The following is a 17980-nucleotide window of genomic DNA, read 5'->3' as shown; positions in this document are numbered from 1 at the left end:
CCTACTGGGGCCAGGTAATGGTTTCAGGGCAGTGGCTGCCCTCTTCACTGAGAAGACACGGGATAGGACCAAGAGTTTGAAGGGCTGAGAGGAGGATAAAAAGGACTTTTCAGGGGGAGGGTAACCTGTGAACGAAAGTGTGGAGGAGGGAAAGTGTAGGGTTTGTTTGCAACACAATGAATGGCTCAGGCTGGCGCCCGCTGACTCATCAAGGATGTAGGCAGGCCCAGATCTCTGACCCTGGGGCCAGCTTCAAGGCACACAGATTTCTTCCCTAACATTATCCCACCTGTGGTTGGGTGAGGAGAGAGGGCTGGAGGGTAAAGCGAGTGTAATTACAGAGCCCTGCTTCTGGGTTTCTCCCACCTCTCTGCGGGATGGTCTGGCAGGAATGTGACCCACCCATCCCTCTGAGCTCCTTAGCTGGGGGCCAGGTTTGGGTGTTTCTGGGGAGTGATGAATCACCAAGCGCAACGGGCTCTGGGGAGCATGTGGTCCAAGCCGGGAGTCAGTCGAGCTTGAAGAACAGGTGGATGGAGGGGAGGACAGGTGCAAGGCTGTGTCCTAGAAGGCAATGGCAATCCACTCCAGTGTTCTTGCCTGGAGAATCCTGGGGACGGGGGAGCCTGGTGGGCTGCCGTCTATGGGGTCGCACAGAGTCGGACACGACTGAAGCGACTTAGCAGCAGCAGCAGCAGGGTTCGATTCCCGGCGAGGCCACAACACGACCTCAACACTTCTCCCTACCCCAACTCTTAGCGACCCCATGGACTGCAGCCTAGCAGGCTCCTCCATCCATGGGATGAATACTTCCAGGCAAGAGTACTGGAGTAGGGTGCCATTGCCTTCTCCGGGAATCGAACCCAGGTCTCCCTATTTCCAAACCATCACTTTGTATCCGGACGTGAGTCCAGTTGCGTGGCTTGCGCGGCAGCTGGAATCCCCGGTACCCCCACTTTCCTTACGGTCCCGCCCAGCGCACCTGCCCCAGGTGAGTCCCGGGAGGGCCCGAACACCGCCGGAAAGCGGCGAGCGGTTTCGGCAGGTGGGGCGGAGCCGGGCCGGGGCGGGGCCGGGGGGCGGGGCCAGTCCCGGGCGCCTGGAGCCGGACAGGAGCCGGCGCCCCTCGGCCCGCACCCCGCGACCCGCGCCGCCGCAAACATGGGGGCCTGTCTGGGCGCCTGCTCCCTGCTCAGCTGCGTGAGTCCTGACCCCGTCGCCTGCCCGCGCCGCCTGCCCCTTCTTCGGGCTCGCACTTTTGTCTTGTCTTCTTCCTCCAAATAGTTTCTTCTTTTTCCTTCCTCCAAACTTGTCTTTCTGGGCCCGCACCCCGCCTCCTCGCTCCTCGGGTACCCCGGCTCATCGAGTCCCCCCACCCCCATCCCGGGCCCACGGGCGCCGGAGACGGCTGGTGTCCGGCGATCGGGTTACCGCGGGGGAAGGGGTGGGGCGCCCTGGGTCGGGGGGAAGGGAGTGTCCTGGGCGGGCGCCCCTCCAGGGAACTGGGGAGACTGAGGCCCAGAGCTCGGGGCGGGGATGGGCGCTGCAGCCCGAGTTGGCCCAACTTGGAGTAGTCCTGGCAGTGCGCCTCTCGTCTGCCTCCCGGACGCTCTCTTTGTGTGCCTGCCTGTCCCTGCCCCTCTCTGCCGGGTGTCCTCTGTTTCTCTGTGTGTCAGTCAGGCTGTCTGTCCCTGCCCGTCTGCCTCAGTTTGTCCCTTTGTATGTGTCTCATATCTGTCCGTTCGTTCGTCCGACTGTCTTTGTCCGTCCGAAGCCTCTTGACATCTGTCATTGTCTGTCTTTATGGTTCCGTGTCTGTCCGGGCTATCAGTTTCTCTGTGCCTTGTCCCTTTTTTTCAGTCTGGCTCAGGCCAGACTCCTGGGCACTTTTCCAGTGAACCCCAGACCTTTCCCTCCTAGGCCCCAGGGCCGAAGTAGGGGGTGGGGAGGAAGATCCTCTCTGCCTTTCTAAGCCGATCTTGAGCGAGCTTGAGTCCGTCTTACGGGTTACGCCAACACCGGCCCAACTCTGGGTGGGGAAACCCAGGACCTGAGGGAGGTTGGGGTGTGTGGGGGCGGGGAGGGACTACCTGGTCGTCTGCTCGGGGACCTGGGGAGCAGCCAGCTTCTGTTGGCGCTGCTGCCAGCAGAGGGGAGGAGTGTCAGCCAGACCCCGGCGGGGAGGCCCCTTCTCCTTTCCCCAGCCCCCTTTCCTTTCCCTCTTCCCTTCATTAAATCTGAGGTTCATTCAGGCAGCCCCCTCCCCCTCTGCCCTACACAAAGAGGAGCCGAGAGGAAGGGGGAGGGGGTTCTGGTGGCTGCTGAATCCCAGACTTAACTTTCCTTTGTCCCCGATGTGTGTGAATGATACGATGGGGGTGTTGGGGCCCACAGCTGGGGATCTAGAGAGATGTACTTTACAGCTGTTTTCTGAGAAGGGTGTCTGCACAGAGAGGCTATAGAGTGGGTCCCTGGACCCTTGTCCCCTCTGGGCCTCCATGTTCCCATCTGTGAAGGGTGTGTGTGTGTGTGTGTGCACGCACGTGTGCATGTGCAGGAGCTGATTCCTGAGGTCTCTTCCTGCCCAGTGACACCAAGGTTTGGGTTGGAGCTCTGGCCCGAAAGGGTTTGCTTCCTGGTTGGGGAGGGAGAGTTTCCTTGGAGTTGACTAGAATTCCTTCTATCTGGGCTAGCCTGGGGGTGGGGGAGGTTGTTGAAAGGAAACCTGCCACTTCCGGGTGCCTCTGTCTCTCCATCTGCCTCCCTCAAGATTTAAAAGTGCCCCGCCTTGTTCTTGGCACACAGTAAGCTCTCCAAACAGGAGCTATTGTTATTATCGTTTTAAAAGGGTGGGTGGAGAATTCCCTCTGGAACCAGTTGCTGGTCTCTGAGTCAGGCTCCTGCAATGCTGAATCAGAAGGCACCAGACAGGTCTGCGCCAACCCATGGGTTATAGATGAGGAGGCTGCAGCCCAGAGAGTTTAGCCGACTTGCTTAAGGTTGCACAGCGAAAGGAGGAAGATCTGCACAGTCAGGATTAATATCTGATCCCTAGTCTAGGCTTCTGCCCACGTCTCCCCTCCCTTCATATTCTGGGTGTTGAGGGGCAGGGTTGGCCCAGAGTAGAATCAGGAGGTTCCGGAGATTGCAGGTGTCTAATGTCTGCAAGGGACCTGCCCCTCCTGTTAGGAGCCTCCCCTTGGCATTCTGATGTTTACCGGGTACTTACTGCATGCCAAGTGCTGTGCTGAGCCCTTCACCGGTGCCATTTACCCACCCATCCCACTCCCCCACCACTGTGACAGAGTTAACTTATTTTGCAGATTGTGATACTGATGATAGCCGCCATTGACTAGGTCCTTACTGTAGGCCCGGAATTCAGAGCCCAGCGGTGTAGTGAGCATTTTGTATATATCCTTTCATTTAGTCCTCACAGCGACCCCAGTGAGGAAGTTAACATTCACAGCTGAGGAAGCTGGATCAGAGAGAGAAGATGATTTTCCCACAGCCACGTAGTATTAAGTGGTGCTGTTGGGCACTGCTGGATAACCAATAACAGTGTTTCAATGGACACTTGCCTGAGAGGACTGAAGTTCTAATGAGGGGTTGTCAGGCATCTTTAGGGGCAACATTTTGGCATACGTGGGTCCCCTTGGTCAGATGCAAATCTGTCACAGCAAGTAGGGAATGCAAGTGGCTCTTTTATAAAAAAAAAAAAAAAAAAAGAGTTTTATGTATGTACCTATTTTTGGCTCTGCTGGGTCTTCATTGCTGAATTGCAACTTCATTTCTCTAGTTGCAGAGAGTCAGGCTACTCTCTAGTCACCAAGTAAGGGCTTCTCATTGTGGTGGCTTCTCTTGTTGCTGACGGGTTCTAGGCAAGCGGTCTTCAGTGGTTGCAGCTCATGGGCTCTCGAACGCCGGCTCAGTAGTTTTGGCACATGGGCTTCGTTGCTCCGTGGCATGTGGAATCTTCCCAGACCAGGAATCAAACCCGTGTCCCCTTCATTGGCGGGTGGATTCTTATCCACTGCACAACCAGGGAAGTCCACAAGTGGCTCTCTTGGTCAGTGTTTGTGCTGGACTGAAGGTGAGTCCTGCCTGGCCAGGAGGAGATAAGATAGACCCACTGGGGATGTGAGTCACCAAGCAGGTCAGCACAGGGTGAGTTGGACAGTCAGCAGATACTTAGGTATGGCCTTCTACAGGTGAGGGAGTATGAAAGACCTTCACATCAGACTGGTTGGTCTGGATCCTGGCTTGGTCTATTCTCAGCTGTGTGACTTAGAACCTCTCTCCTTGTCTGTAAAGTGGGGTGCACAGTGGTACCACCTCTCAGCATGTCGGGAGGGTTCTGTGGGACTTAGCCTGAAGCTGGTGTGCAACGGCCGTTCTGTAAGCGCCCGCCAGTAGTAAAGCACCGGACACCACATTTGAGGAAGTGGGGAAGCTGCTGAAACCCATGGCTGTCTGATGGGCTCCAAGCTGCTTCACTGCCCTGCCTGGAAGCCCATTTTATGGCTGAGGAAACTGAGTCCCACAGGGGAGAAAAAAGACTTGTCTAAAGTCATCCTGCCAGCTGGTGGCAGGGGCATGACAGGGCCCTCTCCTCTTCACACTGTGTCGGGGAAAGAAGTGTGCTTGAAATAGTCTTGGGCTGCCCTCTTCTCTCCTGTGTTTTGTCTTGGGAGAAGGCAATGGCACCCCACTCCAGTACTGTTGCCTGGAAAATCCCATGGACGGAGGAGCCTGGTGGGCTGCGGTCCATGGGGTCGCGAAGAGTCGGACATGACTGAGCGACTTCCCTTTCAGTTTTCACTTTCATGCATTGGAGAAGGAAATGGCAACCCACTCCAGTGTTCTTGCCTGGAGAATCCCAGGGACGGGGGAGCCTGGTGGGCTGCCGTCTATAGGGTCACACAGAGTCGGACATGACTGAAGTGACTTAGCAGCAGTAGCAGGGTGGCTCAGTTAGTTCGGGGGTGCCACGGAACCTTGCAGCTTATAGACGCTCCGGCCCTGGGTTTCCTGAGTTCTGAGTTCTCCTTTCTGAGAATCTGGCTGGTGCTATAATTCCACCAGTCTAAGTTCTGGTGCTTCTCCATCGCTGCCTTTCCCCTAGGTGCATTTGGGGAGGGCTATATTGTAATCTGAGTGTAGGAACAGTGTAATAGTCTGCCTTGGCCTTTCACGTTGCATCCCAAGCATAGCCTGTGTTGCTGTCAATCTAGAGATTTTCATCTTTCCTGCTTCTGTACCATTCCATGGGGTCAGTAATCCACCACTGTCTGCTGGTGTGGGGCAAAGAGGTCATTTGCAGTTTCTTGATATTCTGATAAGTTCATGCAACCTAAAGCTTCGTGCCTATTTTAGTTTTTTTTTCTTAATTTAAAATTTTTGGTTTTTTTTAATAATAAAATCAACTTTATTGGGTATACTTTACATTTAACTATATTTAGTTTCATATACCTATTTAAGTGTTACCAACACATCTGCTCCATCGAGTAGAGAGATCCCTCTAAGAGGGGAGTATCATGGTGCAGTGATGGGCATTTAGTTATTTTCAGCTTCCCCCTATTGTTTTCCTCATGTGAACAGTGTCACTGTGAACATCCGTGTGTATATGTGTGTGCGGGTGTCTGCTTTTACTCTGTGGACTGATATTTGTGTAGGAAGAAGTTGTGTCGGAGTGATCCCCAGAGGTGGGGAGTGGAGATCAGCATGTATGAACAACTGCAAGGATGCTCCAGAAGCAGCCAGGGTGGGAGGAAGGGGCTGTGTGTATTTCTGTCTCCCAAACCTGGTCTCTCTGGCTACCAGCCAGGTCCTTGGAAACCTGAGATTTCAGGTATCAGAAATACCTGGATTTTGATCTCTAAGAACCAGAGTAAATTGAAAGGCCAGCCTCCCTGACTGCAGTGTGGCAGTTTTTCTTGTGTCTCAAACGTCTCAGATGAAAATGGTAACAAGCCAGAGCCCGGCTTGACCTGGGTACTTGGCTACTTGGTTCCTGAGATCAGTGCCTGTTGTTCAGTCGCTCAGTCAAGTCCGACTGCAGCATGCCAGGTTTCCCTGTCCTTCACCATCTCCCAGAGCTTGCTCAAATTCATGTCCATCGAGTTGGTGATGCCATCCAGCCATAACATCCTCTGTCATTCCCTTCTCCTCCTGCCTTCAATCTTTCCCAGCATCAGGGTCTTTTCTAATGAGTCAGCTCTTTGCATCTGGTGGCCAAAGTTTTGGAGCTTCAGCTTCAGCATCAGTCCTTCCAATGAATATTCAGGGTCAATTTCCTTTAGGATTGACTAGTTTGATCTTCTTGCAGTCCAAGGGACTCTCAAGGGTCTTCTCCAACACCACAGTTCAAAAACATCAATTCTTCAGCACTCTGCCTTCTTTATGGTCCAACTTTCACATCCATACATTATTACTAGAAAAACCATAGCTTTGACTATACGACCTTTGTTGGCAAAATAATGTCTGCTTTTTAACCCCATGAACAGTACCTGTTGGCCTCCCTTGGTTCTCTTGGGCACTGAAGGGACTATTTTCATTGCTGGAGTGTTTTGAAATTGAACGAGACTGCCATCGATGACTTAGCAGACCCTGGTGCAGACAGACTTGATCTCAAACCCCAGGTCCTCGGCTTACTTGCAATGTGACCTTGGTCGTGCCATCTCCCTGAGTTTCAGTTTCCCCGTTTATAAATGGGAGGTTACAACATACTTCATAGTGTCAGTGTGGCTTAGTCTAGACAAAGTGCTCACCAGTGTCTGGGACAGAGTACTACTACTACTACTAAGTCGCTTCAGTCGTGTCCGACTCTCTGCGACCCCATGGACTGCAGCCTACCAGGCTTCTCCATCCCTGGGATTCTCCAGGCAAGAACACTGGAGTGGGTTGCCATTTCCTTCTCCAATGCATGAAAGTGGAAAGTGAAAGCGAAGTCACTCAGTCGTGTCCGACTCTGTGCGACCCCATGGACTGCAGCCTACCAGGCTCCTCCATCCATGGGATTTTCCAGGCAACAGTACTGGAGTGGGGTGCCATTGCCTTCTCCCCTGGGACAGAGTAACTCATCATAAAGGGAAGCCATCACTATTATTACTGCCATCCACTTGCTGTGTGATTTCTGGCAAGTCTATTAATCTCTCTGATCTCTTTATGCTTATAAAACACTATTTCTGTCATTTGCTTATCTTCTCACCACCCCACCCCCCAGGTAGCCATGGATAGGAGTCAGGGCTATGGGCGGGGTTTGCAAGATACAACCAGAAATTGATGGATGGGTGGATTGTTATGATTTGGACCCTGAGGGAGAATTTCATTCTGCAGGCATTTCATTTAGCATCCATGCTGTGCTTGGCTTGTGGGTGAGAGAGATAGGTTACAAGGGGCATTCCCAGGGGCCTTTCCAGTCTGAGGGGAGGAGGGTGGAAACGGGAAGGCAGCTGCACCGCAAGCAGAATGTGCAGTGCCCCGTGGCCAGTCCAGAAAGCGGGGGACAGGGTCTCAGGAGCAAGGGACCCTTTCAGCCTCTCTCCACAAAGCTGGTCACTTAGTAGAAGGCTGTTCCTGTCCCTCTCCTCCTTGGGAGGTGGTGCCCAATGGCCATGGAGGCCCGTTGCTCATAGGAAGAACACCAGGGTCCTGTACGTGGCTGCCAGGCCCCACCAGCCTGGCTGACCTCACTACCCACTTGCTCTCAAAGCTTTGGCCACAAGGCCTTCTTTTCCTTCCTCCACACTCAGCTCCTGCCCACCCCCAGAGTCACTGCAGGCTCTCTTCCTTTTGTCTGGAACACTCTTTCTTCGTCTTGGCCAGGAGAGTGAGTCCTCACTGTTCAGCTCTCAGCTTTAATGGCATCCCTTCAGGGCAGTGACTTGCCACCTCCCATCTAAACTAGGTCCCCACCGGTCACTCTCATGACAGCACTTACCATGACAGGTGTAAGGATGTGGTGAGTCACTTTCCTACCCTTGAAAACTCCAGGAGGGTGGAACCTGTGTCTCTTGCCCTCCCAACTCTCACATACCTGAATGAGGAGTCAGAGCTGTTTGGAGGAAGAGAAACAGTGACCCACAGATATCTGGATGTGGGCCCGTTTCCTCCAAGGCTGGGCTGTGGAACTGGCTTCTGTGGGGTGAGGCTACAGCTATGAATGGAGTGGCATCACCAGCCCCTAAGCGATTTCAGCCAACCCCTGGAAGGGAGGGGCTGACAGAGGGCAGAGGTGCCTGAGACGTCTCTGCTGTCCAAACTGGTGCAGCCCCAGGGCGGGAATCCCAACCTCTCATATCCTTCATTCCGTTCATTCAGCAGATGTTGAGTGATCAGCACCTGCTGTTTCTTGAGGTCTTAACATATGTCTGGTACCATGCCAGACACTTTACTCTCATTCAACAGATAGTCCCTGAACTCCCCATGATGTGTCAGGCCTGGTTCCCATTTCTGGCACCTCTCTGGTGAACAAAACAGATAAACCCCCCTGCCCTGGTGGAGCTCACAGGTTAACAGTGAGAGGCAGACACCATGAGTCAATGTGAAGCCAATCAGGTGGTTGTCTAAGTCTTTTGGAGAAAAGCAGGGAAGGAGGACAGGGGGCCTGAGGGAGTTAGAATTTAAAATCCTGATTTTATTTTTAAAACTGCCATGTGAGAACCAGGTACCCTCTGATTTCCATTTTATGAAAGAGGAACCTGAGGTTACAAGAGAGTAAGTGAACTGTATAAGGTTACATGGCTAACTAGCGACAGACTTGGCCTTTTGGATTTTTTTTTTCCACTCTGCTTCATCTGAAATAAGAAACAGTGTGACCTCAGCTCTCTCTCTCCGAAGCCACAGTAACCCCTGAGGATAGATCCAGGTTTGAATCTGCGTTCTGTTGCTTGCTGGCTGTGTGTCCTTGGGCGACCCAGCCTCTTTCCAGCCTTGGTCTGCTTGGCCTCTTCCCTTGGGCTTGAAAGTTAAATGGGGTGACATCGGGGGAATAGGTATCCTTCCGTAGCGTGGCATGGGAGGGCTCTGCGTAGGTTTGGAGATACTGACTGACCAGGCAGCAGGCAGTGGGCCCCAGGAGGATGCTGCGTGCTTGGGCTGGGAAAGGGAGAGGAGGCAGAGAGTAAGGTGCTTTCCCCGCCCTCCCGGCAGGCGTCCTGCCTCTGCGGCTCTGCCCCCTGCATCCTGTGCAGCTGCTGCCCCTGTAGCCACAACTCCACGCTGAGCCGCCTCTTCTTCACGGTCTTCCTCTTCCTCGGGGTGCTGGTGTGCATCATCATGCTGAGTCCTGGCGTGGAAAGCCAGCTCTACAAGGTGAGCTGCCCGCGGGACCTGGCCTCTGGCGAAGGCTCAGCTACCAGGGGGCCCAGCTGATCAAGAGGTGGGCAGGACAGGGAGGGTTTGGAGTGAATCACAAATGAAAACCGGTGGACCGCTGAGGATGAAACCCCCTCCATGTTCCCCAAAGCCTACCTCCCCCTTAGCACCATTTGCACACCCCACCCCCGTCCTGGCACCATCCTTGGCTGTTAGCCCCTCCGTCCATAAAGGAACACGATTGTCAATTACCAGGGAAGCTGGAGATTCATTTTAGCCAGATGCCCAGTTTTCAAGAAACACCAGTTTGATGTTTGGTGGAACATGTTAGCCTTGAGCCCATGGTGCAACTGCTTATAAAAAAGCCAAAAAGTTAAAAAAAAAAAAAAGATGGGCAGGAGTGTCCAGCGCACCAATGATCCAAGCTTGACATTAGGGGGGTGTTTCTTCACACTGGGAGGAGGGTTTGATCCTCCTCGTTTCTCATAAGCCATGGTCCCCTTGGGGAGTCTCATGAATTGTTACTGCCCCCGTGCCAGACAGTGGCCCAGGGCAGGCTCTCCTCACTTTGATGCATAAGCCCAGTTTTGAGGGTCTTGTCTTCCCTCCGTCTCAATATTTCATAGCCAGTGACACAATGAGGCCAGAGGTTCTGACATGGTAGTGTGCACAGAGGCATGAATCCCCTGGGGAGTGTGCTAGAAATGCAGAATCTCAAACTCCACCTTAGAGACTCTAGTTCCATAGGACAGGGGACCTCAGTGGATTCTGATGTAAGTGGTAACAGGAGAGCGCTTTGGAAAATCCTGCCATGGACAGTGCAGTGTAGTCCTGAGGTTGTGAGATGATAGTAGGGAAATTAACAAGATCTAACTGGATGTCTGTCCCTGGGGGGCTCACTCACGGGACTTGAGCAGCAAAGGTGGGTAGGAATGGAGATGGGTGGTGGATGGAAGTGGGAGGGACAGACTGCCGTCTAGCCCAGGCCTCCTGGGAGAACCTCTTGCCTTGGTGTGGGGAGGCCTGGGCAGAGTCACCTTGGGTTCTGGGTGGGGTGGGGTGTTCCAGCTGCTCTGTCTGTCTCCACAGCTGCCCTGGGTGTGTAACGAGGGGACCGGATCCCACGTCGTCCTGCAGGGCCACATCGACTGTGGCTCCCTGCTCGGCCACCGCGCCGTCTACCGCATGTGTTTCGCTATGGCGGCCTTCTTCTTCCTTTTCTCTTTGCTCATGGTCTGTGTGCGGAGCAGTCGAGACCCCAGGGCTGCCATCCAGAACGGGTGAGGAGGGGGCCCCACCTGCACCCTGAGGCCCTCCCGCAATGGATTTCCCCATCCTCGGCCTGTCTCCAGACCCCACCTTCAGACTGAGAAGCTGCTGAAGGCAGGAGGACACAGCACAGAGATCAGTTCATTGAGCAATACCCATTTCTCAGATGAGGAAATAAAGCCCAGGAAAGACAATACATGCCTACGGTTTCACAACAGTTTAGTGCCACAGAACCCCGGGTGGCCATCCTCACCCCTAATTGGTCCTTCCCTCTGCCCCTCGGGACTTTTTTTAAGGCCAGGACAGACTCTCTGTTTCCATCAGATCATCAGAAAGTCCCTGCCATCTCTCCCAGTACCTGTCCTGTGGGGGTGGGATTCTGGGGGGCCAGCTTTTCCTCTCCGCCTATTCAGCTCTCTAGTCTGACCTACCCATTTCTGCACCATAGGTTTTGGTTCTTTAAGTTCCTGATTTTCGTGGGCATCACCGTGGGCGCCTTCTACATCCCCGATGGCTCCTTCTCCAACAGTAGGTGGCCTTGGTGGGGAGGGATGGGGGCTACCAAGAGGAACAAGCACTGGTGGGTACTGCTGTTTGCACCCAGGAGACAGGACTCTGGTGCTTGGCCACGTGGCCTTTGGGCAATTCTGGGGGTTAAGGGGACCTGCCTTGATACCCAACCCGTACCCTGCTACAAAGCATCTCTGTGTGTGGCCTGGGGCTCCCTGAGGGAGGGGACATCAATACGGGGTGTGGCATGAATGACTGTTGAATGTATGAAAGTGAGTGTGAGAAGAGACCCTGCAGGGTGCCTGCCCTAGGCTGCTGCCCCACGGCCGGACCCCCTTGCTTCCCTCCCCTCTCCCCACCCAGTCTGGTTCTACTTCGGTGTCGTGGGCTCCTTCATCTTCCTCCTCATCCAGCTACTGCTGCTCATCGACTTTGCGCACTCCTGGAACCAGCGGTGGCTGTGCAAGGCCGAGGAGTGTGACTCCCGTGCCTGGTACGCAGGTCAGTGTTACCCCGTGGCCTCGTGCAGGCGCTGAGCTAACTGAGGAGGGGGTCCCTGAAGGACGGCGACCTGGAGGGCATCTCAGGCTGCCTCCTGCCTTAGGACAGGAACGGAGCCGTCCATGGCAGATGGAGAGAAGGGTATGTGTGGGCAGGGCGGCTGATCCGGGCGGCTGAGGTGGGTCAGATGAGAGCTGCGCTGGAGGGCCCTGGAGGGGGCCGGTGGGGCAAGCCCTGCAGAATTGACCACACCCAGCCAGACCAGACTTCAAATCACCCCTGGTTATTGAATCCCCAGTAGCAGAATGGGTCCTTTTTCAGATCGATTTTCTGAATCGGTCGAGAAGAAAGGCTCACTTGGGGTTGGTTTGGTTGTCACACCTCCCTGATCACCACGCATCTAGTTCACGCTTTGAAAGACTGTTCTCTATTCATTGTCTTTATATTTATGGTGACCTTATTTGTGGCACGTGAATCATTTTAGTTCAGGGTAGGGTGGGTGCTCAGGAAGACTGGATGAGGATGGAAGTTTAGCAGGCACTCCTTGGAGGAGGAAGCTGGGACCCGAGACCAGATGACTGCCTGAAGAGGGATGGGGGTCCTTGTGCCTCCAGACCCACCTGCTGCTGCCCCTCCCTCCCAGGCCTCTTCTTCTTCACCCTCCTCTTCTACGCGCTGTCGATCACGGCTGTGGCGCTGCTGTTCGTCTACTACACCCAGCCCGGTGCCTGCTACGAGGGCAAGGTTTTCATTGGCCTCAACCTCACTCTTTGTGTCTGTGTCTCAATCGTTGCTGTTCTGCCCAAGATCCAGGTGAGAGCCCTGCCTGTCTCTGCCTAACCTGAAATCAGGCCCCTCGGTGTGTGGGATTTCTTGTAGGAACCTTGGGGGCTGGGAGCCGGGTCTCTCCATCACAGAGGCTGGGGCCAAGAGCGTGGGCTCCCAGGTCAGCCTCCCTGGGTGAGAGTCTCGACTCTTGCATTTAGATGCTGACTGTCTTTGGGAAAGTGCCTTAACCTCCCTGTGCCTCTCTCATCTCAGATGTTAAATGGGGACAATAACACTTTTTGGAGTTATTCTCAAATGGAGACCATGTTTGTGAACACAAAACAGTGCCTGGCTTATTGATATCCATCAGGCATTGGCTGCTGTTGTCATTATTTCAATGTTATCAGTTTTTATGCAAATCAGGAGAATATTAGGAAAGGTCACTAAGTGACCTCAAGAAGTGGTGGTAGAAGGTGCACTTCCAGTTTCCAGTCTCAGACTGTCTGGGATGATGGGTGGGGGCTGCCAAGGCCATCTTTTGTTCTTCAGAAAGGAGATCTTTTGAGTCCAGTGGTATTTCATTTTGGGATATCAGCCCATCAGTGGTTTCAGAGGTAGCTTAGATAGTCTTTGAGGGTCCTCAGCAGAAAGGTTGGGAACCTTCCTTTGGGCCAGAGCTTCCTTTTGCCAGTGAGAAATTGGAAGCCCAGAGAGGGTGATGCGTCTGTTCCAGGTCACACAGCAATCAGTACTCATTCAGCAAATACCTCTTGGGCACCCACTGTGTGCCAGGCACTCTTCTAGATGTTGGGAATACAGCTGTGAGTAAGAGGAGGAATGATAATAGCTGACAGTTAACAGCATCTATTATGTCATTCAGTCCTCGCACCATCATCATCCCCACTTTCCAGATGAAGAAATAGAGGCTTAAAGGAGGAAAGGGACCTTGCCTAAGGTCACATGGCTAGTAAGGGGTGGAACTGGGGTTTGAACCCAGGCAGATTGGCTCCAGAGCCTGTGCTATTAATCGTAGAGTTCAGATTCATATTTTCAAGTGTGAGTGTGTGTGTGTGTGTGTGTGTGTGTATGTGTGTGTGTATGTATGGTGGGGACTGGGAAGGAACAAGCCAGGTGAGGAAATGAGGCCAGGTGAGATAACTTTGGGTAGTAAGTGCTATGTAAAGAAATAAATGGAATGGGGCTGAAAGGGAGGTGGGCTGGCAGGGCCAGGGGCTTCTGCAGTCAGGGTTTTCAGGGCCTTCTGGGGGTTCTTGTTTAAGCGGAAGCCTGAATTCTAGAGCGGCTGCCAGTGCAGAGATGTGAGGGAGTAGCATGTTGGGAGGAGGACATGGTGAGTGCAAAGGCCCTGAGGTTGGCGAGGACTAGGTGGAGGCTGAGACAGAGAGGTGGCCGCTGTGGCTGAGGAGCAGTCAGCAGGGAGGAGGTGGCGGGGACGGGGCGGGGCAGGGGGGGTGGCCAGGTGAGGACAGAGGTGGGGTAAAGGGAGGAGAGCTTTATCTCGAAGTGTGAAGAGATGCTGCCCTTGAAGGGTTTTCTCAGTGGGGGAACAAGTCAGTTAATTGGTTAAGAGAAAAAATTAGGGCTTCACCTTTGGATGGGCAAGGTTGGGCAGTAGGTGGCCCAGATGGTATGTTCTCCCAAAGGGTGTGGGGTGGGATGGTGCCAGGGTGGTGGGGGTTTCTGAGGTCCCCCGCTTGGGTGTGAGTGGGCTAGGTGGGGGTGGGGTGGGGTGTACCGGGTTTGGCAGGAGTCACACTGATGGGCCGCTCTCACCAGGATGCCCAGCCCAACTCGGGTCTGCTGCAGGCCTCGGTCATCACTCTCTACACCATGTTTGTCACCTGGTTGGCCTTGTCCAACGTCCCCGGTGAGTAGACGCCTGGGTTCCGGGAGGCCTGGTCTTCTTCCTAGGCTGGGGACCTTCAAAGATGTCAGGGACCCCAGCCCCCGCCCATTCCAAGACTCAGTCCTTCTGGGAGGGGGGAGGACCCCATCATTCCTGGAGCTGTCTCTGTTGTTTTGTCTAAGTGCTGTCGCCAGGACTTGGACGGTTGGTTGTGTGCCTGTCTGTCCATCTGAGCCCATCTTCTGGGCTCCCTGGCTGCTCAGACCTGGTCTGCGTGGGCTGAGGGTGACCATGCTCCCATCCCCAGATCAGAAATGCAACCCTCACCTGCTGACCCACTTTGGCAACGGGACGGTCCTGGCAGGCCCCGAGGGCTACGAGACCCACTGGTGGGACGCGCCGAGCATCGTGGGTCTCGTCGTCTTCATCCTGTGCACTGTCTTCATCAGGTAAGCAGAGGGTGGGGGTAGGGGCTGGTCTCTGGGAAGGAATCATGATTGGGAGCCCTGAGCCACAAGTGACGGGAGGGTGTGGGAGCCAGGACACCAAGCTCAGCAGGCAGTGCTTTCTCAATGTGATGGAATGGGCTGGAATCCAGGTCTTCATTCACTTTTTTTCAAGATATGTGTTGAGTCTTCAAAATTGTATATGTGTCTCAAACTATTCAATATAGTTAAAAATGTCAAGACCTCATTATAGAAAAGCAATGATAAAAAATCATCACTGTTATTTTTATTATGAAAAGGAGGCAATAGTTAACCCTACTTACTTAAAATGAATAAAAGGAAACCAAATGTAACAGCAGGTGAGCATTACTGCAAACACTATATAATACGTGGGATGAGCCTTTGCAGTACTAGATTCTCCATACATGCTTACCGAAATGGCAGATAAACAATCAGAATAACAGGGGCCGTTTATTTGGTGTGTACTCTGCAAGACACAGTGCTAGGAGGTCACAGTGATATTCCATTTAATCCTTACCAGCCCTGTAAGGGAGGTACTGTTACCTCTGATTTTATAGACAAGGAATCAGAGGCTCAGAGAGGTTAAGTGTCTTGCCCAAGATCACACAGGAAGTAGGGGAGAGTCAAGGCAATTTGTTAACTCCAGGGCTGAGGGCCTAACCACCAGGTCACCGGCTCCCAAGGCTCAGGGACCCTGGTGCCCATGGTCACTGAGACCAGTGCCATGGTGTGTGAGGCCCCCTGGCACTGCCCAGTTGCTCACCTTGGTGGTGATGGTCCAGCAGCTGTGCCCACATTCTCCCCCCACCTCCCATAGTCTGCGCTCCTCAGACCACCGGCAGGTGAACAGCCTGATGCAGACGGAGGAGTGCCCGCCTGTGCTGGACGCCACGCAGCAGCAGCAGCAGGTGGTGGTCTCCGAGGGCCGGGCCTTTGACAACGAGCAGGACGGTGTCACCTACAGCTATTCCTTCTTCCACTTGTGCCTGGTACTCGCTTCTGTCCACATTATGATGACACTCACCAACTGGTACAGGTGTGTGGACGGAGCCTCCCTGCCCACAGCATGTGTGCCACATGCCTTCCCTCCGGCCCTGTGCTGGGGCTTTCCTGGCCCCTGCTCAAGACTTGGGCAAGGAGGTGTCTCTCTAGGACCCTCCAGGGAGCCTGCCCCATCTCTGCCTCAGTTTCCCTGCCAGTGCCTGGTCTGCTCAGTAGCTGGTACCTTCGCTGAGTGCCTGAGAAGTGGGGCTCACGGGAGGTGAGGCTAGGCCTGGGCAGGGCAGACCAAGTTTGCAGATCAGGCGTAGTGTTTGGGGTTGTGGGATCACATTTGGGATTCATGGTTGGAGGGTTAGGAGCAGGGTGTGGGGTCAGAATCACAGTCACAGGGTCAAGAACAGGGTCATGAAGTTGAGAGTTGGGACTGGGGCCATATAAAGTCACAGATTTGGTCATTTGGTTAAAATTGGAGTTTCAAGGCCAGAAAGCCAGGACTGAAGCAGCCAAGTCAGAGAGCGAAGATCAGAGTAACAAGGTTAGAGGCCAGGACTCCGGGGACAGGGCCAAGGGTCAGAATTGAGGTCAGAGACACCAGAACCGTAGTCATAAACTCAGGCTTGGGATTATGGGATTGAGGTTCAGAGTCAAGACTAAAGTCAGGTGCTTCAGGGTCCCAGAGTCAGGGACCAGGGACGAGGCCACAGAATCAGGATCACAGGGTTAGTGACCAGAGTCAAGTCACAATATTACACCAGGACTAGGGTCAGGGTTGAAACTGAAGTCAGGGTCAGGTCTACAGTACAAGGTCAAGAACTGTATTTGGGGTCTTAAGGCCTGAAGCTGAAGCTCCAGTTCTTTGGCCACCTGATGCAAAGAGCCTACTCACTGGAAAAGACCCTGATGCTGGGAAAGACTGAAGGCAAAAGGAAAAGGGGGCTGCAGAGGATGAGATGGTCTGACTCAACGGACGTGAATTTGAGCAAACTCTGGGAGATAGTGGAGGACAGAGGAGGCCTGGCATGCTGCGGTCCCTGGGTTTGCAGAGTCAGACTTAGCAACTGAACGGCAACCACAACAAGGCCAAGTGTCAAATATATCAGAGATAGGACTAGAGCTACAGGGTAAGAGCCAGAGGTGAAGTCAGGGGTCACAACTGGATCCTAAGGTCGGGGCCAGGCTCACTGGGATGATGGTGTGTTCCAGACCTGGTGAGACCCGGAAGATGATCAGCACATGGACTGCCGTGTGGGTGAAGATCTGCGCCAGCTGGACGGGGCTACTCCTCTATCTGTGGACCCTGGTAGCCCCCCTCCTCCTGCCCAACCGCGACTTCAGCTGAGGCAGCCCCCTGCAGCCAGTCCAACCTGGTGCCTTGGGGCTGGTGATGGCAGGCTGAGCCCCCACCCGCCTCCAGGGCTTGCCCCTGAGCTGGGCCCCTCTGTTCTTAGTGCCTTCAGGGAGGACGAGCATCAGATCCCTCCCTGCCACTGTCCCCAGCTCTCCACTTGAGCTGCCGCCTCCTTCCCCTTGCCCCTACTTGCCTACATTCACCCTCTTGCGAAAAAAGGGCCCCTTGTTCTAAGGCTCCCCAGGAGAGGGTCTTGAAGGAGAGAAACACTGAGAGCTGCTCAGAGCGGAAGTGCTCACTGCGATGGGGTGCCTGGCACTGAGGCCCCGGTCTTCCTGACCACGCACCCCGGGACGGCCCATCCCCTTCCTGGACTCCGTGCCTTACTGAGTCTCGCAGACTCCGCCAATAAAGAAGCCAGTGCGTGTGCCTCCCGTGTCTTTGCCCTTTCCCCCTCTAGGTGGGCCCCTTCCTGATTGGGGACCACTCTGGCGGCTGGGAACAATGTCAGGGCAGAGGGGGCTGAGGAGCCAGACCATGGGGGACCTCAAAGGTCAGACAGAAGGGTCCTGGCTCTGCGACTCGGTCATGGAGAGCCTGAGGGTGGGGTTATAGAGGAAGGAGGGGCTTTGCGGAAAGGGAGCCTTGGGGGGTCAGAAAAGGGGGCCCTGGAGCGGTGTTAAGTGATGAGGCCAGAGTCAAGTTGTGGGGGAGGGGGTCATGTGGGTGGCTGAGAGGCTGCCTCTCATCTTACCAGCGCCCACCCGAGGTCTTCCAGGCTCTGCTGGAGCACTTGTAACCACGCTCCACTTGTTGCTGTAGACTTGGCACCTGCTCTGGGCCCCAGGGTGCAGTGGGGAAGAGTATGTCCTCTAACGTTGGCCAAGCTGGCCCGGATCTGCTGAACTGCAGAAGCCATTGGGGCTCCTGTGG

At 54.3% G+C, this 17980-nt stretch overlaps 1 protein-coding gene across 1 annotated transcript; it reads left to right on the top strand.

Annotated features, from left to right (window-relative positions):
• Positions 1–1069: 1069 nt before the first annotated feature.
• On the top strand, positions 1070–17478 carry SERINC2 (serine incorporator 2). The gene is made up of 10 exons (XM_055573859.1): positions 1070–1200; positions 9151–9312; positions 10405–10595; positions 11033–11112; positions 11458–11595; positions 12239–12408; positions 14161–14251; positions 14538–14679; positions 15515–15733; positions 16903–17478. The coding sequence occupies exons 1-10, from the start codon at positions 1162–1164 to the stop codon at positions 17036–17038; spliced, it is 1368 nt and encodes a 455-aa protein (XP_055429834.1). The 5' UTR covers positions 1070–1161; the 3' UTR covers positions 17039–17478.
• The last annotated feature ends 502 nt before the right edge of the window (positions 17479–17980 follow it).

Source organism: Bubalus kerabau, chromosome 3 (genome assembly GCF_029407905.1).
Source record: "Bubalus kerabau isolate K-KA32 ecotype Philippines breed swamp buffalo chromosome 3, PCC_UOA_SB_1v2, whole genome shotgun sequence".
Classification (NCBI taxonomy): Eukaryota; Metazoa; Chordata; class Mammalia; order Artiodactyla; family Bovidae; genus Bubalus; species Bubalus kerabau.
The sequence above is the reverse complement of the archived record's forward strand: the minus strand, read 5'-3'. Positions and strand labels throughout refer to the sequence as shown.